A 10,963-nucleotide genomic window follows, 5' to 3' on the forward strand; every position below is an offset into this window, starting at 1 on the left:
TGCCATAGCTTTGAACTGTGTCTATGAGCACCTGTGCTTTCTCTCCATTTATTTTGTGCATTCATTAGCAAGATGTATCCTGAGGTATTGCTTCTTTGCTTTATGCCATTTCAGCTTACGAATGGTTTCACAGGACTGCTCCCTTTCTGGATAGTGGAGAAACCTGTACTACCTATCCTGATCAACTATAAAATGAACAGGGTAATCCATATTATACCTATGAGGCATAGACAGACAGACACGGTACATGCAGCAAGCACTGTGGTAATCACCCTGTAAAGATACAACTGAAGCACAGATTAGAAACAGCCCTTTCTTAGAGCCTCAGAGAAAACTAGCAATAAATCTTAAGTTTGAACTTCATTATCTATATCTCAGACTGGTTGCTTCTTTACAATTGAAACCAAGTCGTTGCCAATTTACTTTTATAAAAATCTATTTTGTTGTTATTTAAACAAAGCAATGCATGTGCATGGTTAAAAAAAGTCCCCACCTCTCTCCAATCCAGCTCCACTCTAGAGCAACCCACCTAGGCCTCCTTAACTTACTTTAGATCTAGATGTTATCTTCATCTCCCTAAATAATATATTTATATGGTTAGTTTTTAATTTACAATTTTAGAATATTGTCTACTGATTTCAGCTCTGAGAGGTAAGTTTAGTTAATTTGACCCCAACCTTTCCCTTTAAATTCTCTATTGGCCAATCTTAATACTTCACAGCTTTAGTCCTTGCTCCACCAAACATATACAGTATTTCTTGACTCAGCTAACTGGCTTTTTACCTCTCTTTCTTCATCCTTCTCTCTTCTAATTTTATCTTCTGCACTTTTATTTTTTCAAGGCTCATAAAATGTTCTATAATCACACTGAGTTTTCTATGCTTTTCCTGTTAGTATATTTCCTAAGATTAAGAAAAATCTGAATTACTTGTTAAACAGATCGCTGGACCCCCATATCTAATCAAAATCTTAAGGAGAGAAATCTGGATATCTGTATTATTAGCAAGCACCCCCAAATAATTCATATAGCCAGGCAAGTTTAAGAAACACTGTGTGTTGATTTTTGGCCAGGTAGAATGTCATAAATAAATTTCCTTTCTTGTTCAGCTTCTATGACTTGTGCTTCTAATTTTCTTCCTTCCATTGTCAGTCATAATCATATCTATCAATTATTCAAATGTCTCACAGCTTCCATAAAAACTATGGAATTCTCTCTCTACCCAAGCGGCTCCCTTTGGAAATCTCATTCTTCCTGTTGCAATCTGGATTGGAAGCTTTCTTGGCACCCTTAGACTCTGCTTTGTTGGTTTCCAGCTTAGATCTGTTTTCTGGATCCCATGCATTCACCTTTTTTGGTTTACTTACATGTTTTGCAGAAGCATATCCCTAACTTGTGTTGTGTAAGAAAGGATGCATGGGAGGTAAATTTCCCAAGTCCTTAAACGTCTGAAACATCTTGATTCAATCTTTACCCTAGATTAATGGTTGCCTGGGTAAATTCTAGGAGGAAAATCATTTTCTCAGAACTTCAAAGGCATTAGTCCAGTTGCTGAGCTTTCAGCGCTGCTGGGTCAGTCAGATACCAGTTTGATTCTCAGTCCTCTGCAGGTGACCTGTTCTCCCTCCCCACCCCCGACCCCAACCCCAGGGACTTTTAGCGTCTTCTTTATAAAAGCGTCAGTTTTCAGAGATTTCACAAGAAAGTGTCTGGGACTCAGAACACTTGGGTACTTAAATTCTTAGATCTCTTCCACTATTCCTTGGAAAATTCTTCTTCGTTTTGTCTGTTCTTTTTTTTCTGGAACTCATATTAGCCAAATGTTAGGCTTCCTAGATTAAATCTCTATGTCTCTTCTTTCTTCCTCATTTTTTTGCTGTCTCAGACATTTTGTTTACTTTCTGGTAGATTTATTTACCTTATGTTCTAACTCCTCTGTATCAGCCTTCTAGGACTGCTATACCAAATTAGCACACACCTGGTGGCTTAAAACAACAGAACACCATTCAACCCACTACACCATCCACTGACTTCTTTGTCTTAACATCACAATTTTAATTTCCAAGAGTTCTTGTTCTTTGATTGCCTTTTCTTCACAGCCTCCTCTTCCTTCTTAACGGGCGCCATCGCTTCTGAAATCTCAGAGGACACCCATGCGACTTTGAAAAATTCAAGTTCTCTTTCTACTTTCTTTTTTTCCCATTTAGCTTAAGAGGTTTTCTTAAAATCATTCATTCAGTAAATATTTACTGAACACATACAGTATCCCAAGCACTGTTTTAGGTACTAGGTATACAAATTCCTTGCTTTTACGGAACTTATACTCCGGTGGGGGAGGCGATGCATAGGAGCAATGAAGATGTTTTTAACTCTAGCAGGTACAGGGCAAGAAAGGAGGGAAAGAGAGAAATATGGAAATGCCAGGGAAGATCTCTCTGATAGGTAACACTTCAGCACAGAGCTGAATGAAGTGAGGACGTGAGTCAAGCAGACATCTAGACAGGAACACTGCATGCAGAGCAAGCTCAGAGGCAAGAATATGCACGGCGTGTCTGAGAAACAGTCAGGAGGCCAGGATGGCTGGAGCACAGTGATCAAAAGGAAGAGTGGTAAGCAATGAATTCAGAGGGGAAGCCCAGTATCAGGCCACACAGGAACTTGTATACGAGGAGCAGAACCTGGCATGATCAGATGTACATCTTAAAGAATCAAGATGACTTCTGGTGGAAAGCAGACTTCAGGGGACAATGGTGGAGGCAAGGTGAAGAATCAGGAGGCTACTGCAATTGGTCAAGTGAAAGACAATGGTGACATGGATATAGTGGCAAGGGTGGGAGTGGAGAGAATTGTCTTCTGCATACATTTCAAAAGCTGGACTGGGGCTTCCCTGGTGGCGCAGTGGTTGAGAGTCCGCCTGCCAATGCAGGGGACATGGGTTCGTGCCCCGGTCTGGGAAGATCCCGCGTGCCGCAGAGCGGCTGGGCCCATGAGCCATGGCCACTGGGCCTGCGCGTCCGGAGCCTGTGCTCCGCAACGGGAGAGGCCACGACAGTGAGAGGCCCGAATATCGCAAAAAAAAAAAAAAAAAGCTGGACTGAAGGGAGAAACTAATGAACTAGATATGGGCTAAGAGTAGTGGTGGCCACAACAGTGATTCCTAAGTTACTGCTTATAGGTGAGAAGACAGAAAGAAATAGTTGGGTGGGGGTAGGGGACCAAGAGCTCTGTCTTGTATACGTTAACCTTTAGATGCTTCTTAGACGTTTCAGTGGAAATACAGAGTACATTTACTGCATCTGTAAATCTTGAGCTCAAGAAGAGACTAGAGCTAATGTTACACATCTGGGAGGCACAGATGGTATCTCAAGCTACAGGACTGGATGGGATCATCTACAGCAAAAGCAACAACAGAAACTCCAGAGCATGGGCCAAAGCCAGCACATGGCCTGTTGTTATTTTTGTAAATAACCTTTTGTTGGAACAAAAGCCATACCCATACTTTTACTCTCTGGTTGCTTTTGCCCTGCAACGCAGAGATAAGTAGTTGTAAGAAACCACAGGTTTTGCAAAGCCTGAACTATTTACTATCTGGCCCTTTTCAGAAAGGGCTTGCCAACCCCTGCTCTAGAGAGAGAACGATAGATAAGTGGGCTAAGAACAGAGTCCTGAGCCGTTTCAAAGGTTAGAGTTCAGATCAGAGGATCCAGCAAGGGAGACTGCTGAAGGAGAAGCCATCAAAAGAAGATAAAAGCACCGTCCCAGAAGGAAAAAGAAAACATTTCAAGGAAGAAAGAGGGCTTCATTGTGAAAATACTGTTGAGAATTCACATGAGATGAGAATTTTAAATTGATCATTAAATTTGCCACATGGAGGTCACCTTTTTTTTTCTTTTCCTGTCCTACAGAGCTTTGAGGGATCCACACAAAGGGTATCTGCCTCACTTCCATAGCTTCCTGATGGACATGCTTTGCTCACTCTCCTTCTGCATGACCTTGGCTACTGCCATCTCAAAGTCCTCCTGGGTGACATGGACTCACCACTCCCGTAGTGAGTACAAGCTGGCTTCAGTGCACACACCCTTCACTTCAGCCCCTGACGCTCCTGGCATGAGCTCAGCAATTTTTCTCAGGTTGATCCCCCGGGTCAGGTTCATTTTCCAAGAACGGATCTTCAAAATATCCAGCCGGGCCTCCTCGTTGGGGGTGGGAATTCAATTTTTCTGTAGATGCACCCTGGGCGTTGCAGTGCCGAGCCCAGGATATCAATCCTATTAGTCGCCATGATGACCTTGATATTCTTGGTGGCCTCGAAGCCATCCAGCTGGTTGAGCAGCTCCAGCTTCGTGCGCTGGACTTCACTGTCCTCTCTGGAGCCTCCCTCCAGCCGTGAGGAGCCGATGGAGTCAATTTCATCCATGAAGGTGATAGATGGAGCATGTTCTCGGGCCATAACAAACAGCTCCCTCACCATTCTTGCTCCTTCCGCAATGAATTTCCATACCAATTCACAGCCAGAGACACGAATGAAGGTATAGTCTGTATGATGAGTCACAGCCCGGGCCAACAGTGTCTTCCCAGTGCCTGCGGGTCCCTACGGCAGCACTCCCTTGGGCTGCGCGATCGATGCCCGGCATTTCAAAGAGTTCAGGATGCTTAACGGGCAGCTCGATCACTTCTTTGATCTCCTTGATCTGCTTGTCCACCAATCATCTCTTAAGTTGAATCTGGCACCTTTTCCACCATCATCAGTGACACCAGTGGGTCTACCTTGTTGGGTAGGATCTTGTGCAGAGTGTAGCTGTCATTTCTGAGAGCCACCCAGCAACTGGGTGTCACATCACTGATGTCGATGTTCTTGTCCACGTCGACGACAAACTTGCCCTCAGGATGTACCTTAACCAACACTTTCTTCTTATCCATGGTCCCGACTATCTCCCCCACATAGGAGCCCTTTTCCTGCAGCAGCTGTAGCTCTTCCTGCAACAGGCGAACTTTTGCATTAATCTCATTCCTCTGTGCCTGCAGCCTCCAGAGATTTTGGCTCTTATCATTCACAATCAGCTGGAGTTCTTCAATCTTGGACAGATAATATTGGCGGAGTCCACTGCCTGCCTTCCCCTCTTCCAGCTCCATCTGTTCTGGTCCATCAAGCGCCATCTTCCCTCTTCCGCGGAGACCGCGGGCATCAGAGCCGCCATGGCACCAGGCCGAGGACACCTTTTGGCAAAGCAGTTTGGCAGACAGAGGATGAAACCCTGGCTGAAAGTGATCCCTGACAATTTGGCTTATATTTAATAAGAGGCTAGAAAAGACTGATGTGCATGCAGCGAGGCTTGTTGAACGGCCAGCTTCCCTCGGAGACGTGTGGGTAAGAAGCTGGCTGTGACACTGGGGCGTTCCCTAAATGTCACAGAGCCCAGAGCTCCGCTGAGCAGCGACACCATCAGGTTGGGCTACTGACCTCCAAACACCTTCTTCAATTTCTGCAGAAGGAACCAGCACATCGCCTAAGCCCCAGGCCTGCATGGTAAACATCTGTGTGCTATTCCATGATAAAACGTAAACTGCTCCCCCTTGTGTCAGGCTCCACATGTCTCTTACTCTCTCTCCAATCTGACATCAACATGTCCACAAACTCTCTAAGGTTCTGCAAAGCAGTTCAGCTTCTTCCGAAACTACAGCCCCCTCAGCACACAGACTTCAGCTGGGACTGCCTCCGTGCCGCTTCATCAATAACCACATCTCCATCTGCTTTTCTTCCTTTATAAATATCTTGAAATCACCGGCTCTGATGGCTCCTTCTTATTTGTTGTTTCAGGGTTATCCTTTTTTATCCACCTACTATCACTTTAATAGGATATTTATGAGGAGGGAGATAAGACAAACAACTGTAGTCACCCTACCATCTCGTTTTGGTATTTCACTTTGTCAAAAATCAGACTACACACCTACTGGGCATAAGCTAATGAATTCTATCCGGCCCATCAATATACATTAGACATTGCCAAACAGTGTCAAAACTTTCCCTTCGACTGGACTAAAATGAGATTTTATTCTATCATTTTGTAAGTAATCTATATGTTTTTCTCTTATAACAGCAAGTTGTATCAGGATGAAAGTTTATTACTTGTATTAGCAAGTGAGGAAACTGAATGGACTGCAAAACTTATACCTGATTATATATGTTATACACATCAAATAGTTACATGTATGCTAAGTACCAACATACTATTACGTATCATTACTAAAAGCATTTATAGAGATTCTTATTGGAAGCTGTAGCAATGACAAAAACCAAGTAAATATAACTAACATTTCTATATCCACACAATAACTATTATCATCTACTGTGTCAATTCAAGTTTTATGATATGGGCCAAATAAAAAAAAAAGTTACAGGAACTCATATTTAAGACTCAAACACACGTTTCATGTAATTCAGTAAATTTTATTAAGTCCTAATGTGTGGTACATTCAATGGCAGATTCCTCCTTCTATTCAAACGACATACGTAAAAAACAAAACATACAGTAACTTCAACATAAGCACAGTCTTACTAAAATGATAAATTCATTGTTAAAGAACTGCATGATTCGTTCTCACACTAAATAAAAGCAATCTGAATTATCTACAGCACTATTTCTCTAAGTGAACCAGTCACCTATCCCATAGTAAAAAAAAAAATCCAAACTATGAAAAGTGTAGCTTCTCCTCATCCTTTAGGAAAAGTTAAAAAATCGAAAATAATGAATTTTCAAGTTATTAACAAAACAAAAACATGTAGACTACCAAAGAATATTGGCATGCAGTGCTATGTCTTTGGTCCCATATGAACAAGTCTTACTTCGTTATGATTTCACAACTAATTCAAAAGACTGCAAGTTGGTACCCATGAAAACTGTAAGACTTGGAATTAATAAATCAGGACTTACTCAAAGTATGCAATTCTATCCATATCCCATTGTTCTCATCCTTCACAAAACGTAACAAGAATTTTGGTCTTAAAGTCAAAAGGGAAAAAGAAATAATTCATATTAAACATTAACCATGTGCCATGTGTGAGACAGTGATAGTCTTTACAAACATGGTCTCATTTAACTGCCACAGCAATTCTATAAAATCATCAGTGCTATCCCCGTTTTACAGATGGAGAAACAGAGCTAGGGGATGTCAAGCGATGCCTAAAATAGTCAAGCCAGGGCTACAACCTAACTGTTTTGACTATTAGTGTAGAACCCAATGCTTCTCAAATAGAATTCCATCAAACTCTAGAGTTACTTAGATGTCAACAAATGTTCTGAGAAACAGGGGCTCTTGGATTCAAAAGTTGGGACAAGTTACTTTACATAAGAATTTCCAACAACTTTAATATGCACATTGTGACTCCCCAAGGTGATAAAATGAGAAGTGTTTTGCTAATTTATTAAACCATGAAGCTCTTCCTTTAAAGAAAGCCTAGTAACATACCATGGGATGTTTGTGCTCAACTAAGCAGTTTGGAAATGATCAAGTCCAATCTCCTCTTTCCGTGGTTTAATAAAATGAGGTACAGAGAGGTTCAATTACTCATGCAACGCCACACAAAAAGTTCATTACAGGGCCAGGACGCCTCATGATTCCCACCAGGATGTTTTTTCTCCTCTGTCACCCTGTCCCACTTCAATACTGTTCCCACAAAGTTCAACACCAATTAAAAAGAAAAGTACTGCATCTATCATTTATTCTAATTCTTCTGAATGATGGTAAAGAGAACCATTTACAGAAATGAAATGCCAAAAAGTCTACCTCCCAACTGCACTCATATTTCAGAGGCTTGGGATATATTTGGAAATGTGGGAGATGATTCCACTGTAATAACGCTAAATAATACTTTTCAGCCAAGTAGTGCTATATTCATGTTCTTCTTTGAAGGGAGCGAACTGCACCATACTACTGCACATAGATACTGCCAGAGTATAAAATATACAATTTGTGACCACCTTTATAAAGAGCAAATTGTTCATTGTTACCCCTTACCCCTTAATCCTAAAGGGGCTTCCTTTCACTTTGTCCTACCCCTTCCAGCAGGCAGTAAACAGTCTTGGGCCAAGGATGCCATCTGGCGTTTAGTTCAGGAATTGTTCAACCCAACAATACCTTCCAATGACTATCTCACCACCTGGCCCCTCCCCCAAACCACATTCTCCTTTCTTCCAATTTTTGCCCATTTACCTCAGTAAAACCTTTTTTCTTCTTTTCTGTCATTTGTTCCAACTGAGTGAAAAAAATATATATGTATTTTATTTGTGGCATTCCAGTTAAAGAAAATCGTGAGTCTGAAATACACTTGCAGCTAAAGAAACAAACCACAGCGAGAGGCCAATATAGCCTCAAAAATACCTAACAGAGGCCCGGCCCCAATACATAATGTTAAGAGTATCTATTATTCATCCAATGTCTCCAAGGACTATCATCACTAAGAAGGACCTTTAAGATCACTGGTAGGTCAACTGCTTCATTTTACAGCTAAAGAAACTGAACATGTAAGAAATGAAGCCATCACCTGGCCAATCAGCACACAGTGAGTTACAGCAGAGTGAGAACCAAGGCCTAGGACTCCCCATGCCAAAGTCAGTGCTCAGTGGGTTACACCATATGCTCTAGGAGCCTCAAGACTATTTTTTCTCAGCCAACATTCAAATAATTTTATTTGAATTTTTTAGTGTTTTTATACTTTCCTTAATTAATTATATTGATATCACCAATCTCTTGAGGTCAGGGCCCATAACTAAAATTTCCTCAGTGCCACATCTAACAGTGTCCAGCACATTTTATAAATATTTATTGACTTTTTGGTCAATCATTTATTACTGTATTACTTTCACCATTTTATGAGTTAGACAGCTTTTATCTACTTAAAAACCTAACTGCCATTTTGTAACACTGTTTCTATGGAAAGTTGTTCCTCAAACCATTGCTTTGTAACCTTTTGGAACAATCCATTCAGAAATTTGGGTCTTCTTGTTAATGGTCCCCTTCTACCTGATCAGTCTTGACTAAATTAGGATGGAAAAGAATATGGAGTCAATTCTGAAGAAAATGGGAATTTTAGTATCAACTGCATTATAACCACAAAACTATTCAAATTCAGCTTTCTCTTCCATAAAATACTCCTCGACCCTAAGCTCAGATAGCATACATATAAACATTTTATAAATTACAGGTATCAATAATGATCACAAGTATTATTAACAATAGAATTTATATTCTAGACCTGGTGACTAATCATTTGCATACACTATGCCATGTAAGTCTTACAGCCCTATTTTACAGATGAGAAGAACTAAGGCTCAGCAAGTTAGGAAACTCGTCCAGGGTCCCAGAGCTAAGAGCTAAAGAATCCAGGATTCGAGCTGAGATCTGAAATTCTCTAGAGCTGGTGTTCCTAACAGGTGGGCGATAAGGCAAGGTCGACTTTACAGAATAAAAGGTACTACTCCCCTCGGGGCTCTGAAATCAGTGAGGCATGAAAGCAACTCAACCAACCTGGCTATTTCACATCATAGCTAACCTACACAGTGAAATATCGGGATGCAAAGAAAAATGAGAATAATGGAGACCTGGGTGTTTTCCCATCTTAGTCGGCCAGGTCAGTGCCCCAAGTCGCTTCGCCCTCTGGGTTTGCTCAATTTGCGGAGTTGAATGAGCTACTTTGCAACCAGCGAGGCTCTTGATCGTGGATCGCATTCAAGGTGCAAACTCGTGAGTATAAATTCACGCTGCTGGGAGGCCCTTCATCAGAGTCCCTGCCCTGAAAAAGAACCACTGGACCTGTCATCTCCGAAGTCCCGCCTCATGGGCGGCCCTCAGCAGGAGTTTTGTTACATCCACTGGGAGGGGGAGGGGGAGGGGAGGGGAAAGGAGGGGACGGGGAGGGGAGGGGAGGGGACGGGGAGGAGAGGGGAGGGGAAAGGAGGGGAGGGGAGGGGAAAGGAGGGGAGGGGAGGGGAAAGGAGGGGAGGGGAGGGGAAAGGAGGGGAGGGGAGGGGAAAGGAGGGGAGGGGAGGGGAAAGGAGGGGAGGGGAGGGGGACGGGAGGGTAGGGGGGAGGGTAAGGGAGGTCGGCTAAACAGTGGACTCTGCTCCTCGCGTTGGGAGCTAACGCGAACCCAGAACAGTGACGCGGGCTGGGCTAACGGCTGCCGACTCGGCCAGGTGACCGGGCGCACTCCCACGCGCGCTCCGCCCGCGGCTCGGGGAGGGCGGTTGGCCGCGCCCAGGGTGACCCGGGCGCGGCCCAGCCGGCCGCCCTGCGTCTCGCGCTCCGCGTTTGGGGACTTAGTCCGCCGCCCCCATCTCTGGCAGCTCCCATGGCTCGGCGCTGGCCCCCGCGTGCGGGAAAGTGACCAGAACCGCGCGGCGATCGCGGCGGGCCCGAAAGAGGGAGGGGATGGAGGCCGCGCTCCCATCCCGAGCCTCCGGCGCGGCGCGCGGTGGGACCCCCTCGAGCTACTTACTGAAAAAGAGGCGGTAACCGGGAGAGTGGGGCTGGCCGCGCTCCTCTGTGCGGTAAAAAGCCATGGCGCGGCGCGGCCCGGGCCCTGCGCTCGCTCCCCGCGGCAGGCGGGCGGCGGCAGCGGCAGCCGGGACGCCCAAGCGCCAGGCCCAGCTGGTGCGCAGCAGTGGTAGCCGCACGCGCATGGCGTAGACCCGGGTCCGGTTTCGCGCGGGTGGTGCCGGGGGACCGGCCCAGCCGCACGCCGGCGCCCCCTACCGCCCGGAGTCGTCGCTCCCGGCCCGGGGCTTGGAACCCGCCCCAGCCAGGCTGGCCCTGGAGACTGCTCTTTGAAATTAGAGCGCCCGGTGAACTGCCAGTAATACACACGGTACACGCAGCGAGATCGGGGTTCAGAGATAATCAAAATAAGGTCCACCGCCCCTGAGGAGCTCACTGCCACTTATTAATGCATACATGCATTCACTCCTT

At 44.5% G+C, this 10,963-nt stretch overlaps 1 protein-coding gene and 1 pseudogene across 5 annotated transcripts in view; both read right to left on the bottom strand.

The window, feature by feature from the left end:
- The window catches only part of PPA2 (inorganic pyrophosphatase 2), an 85,153-nt gene extending 74,442 nt beyond the window's left edge, over positions 1 to 10,711 (bottom strand). For 4 of the 5 annotated variants that reach the window (XR_009519592.1, XM_060012838.1, XM_060012837.1 and 1 more), the window contains exon 1: positions 10,494 to 10,711. Coding sequence is in view for 4 of the 5 variants with exons in the window: in XM_060012838.1 (XP_059868821.1) it covers positions 10,494 to 10,677 (184 nt within the window). In the remaining variant the exon portion in view is untranslated. Of the gene's footprint in view, positions 1 to 9,597; positions 9,789 to 10,493 lie in introns of all 5 variants that reach the window. The other variant, XM_060012841.1, reaches the window with a different exon arrangement.
- LOC132425543 (26S proteasome regulatory subunit 8 pseudogene) lies at positions 3,449 to 5,306 on the bottom strand (annotated as a pseudogene).
- Positions 10,712 to 10,963: the final 252 nt, after the last annotated feature.

Source organism: Delphinus delphis, chromosome 5 (assembly GCF_949987515.2).
Source record: "Delphinus delphis chromosome 5, mDelDel1.2, whole genome shotgun sequence".
Lineage (NCBI taxonomy): Eukaryota > Metazoa > Chordata > Mammalia > Artiodactyla > Delphinidae > Delphinus > Delphinus delphis.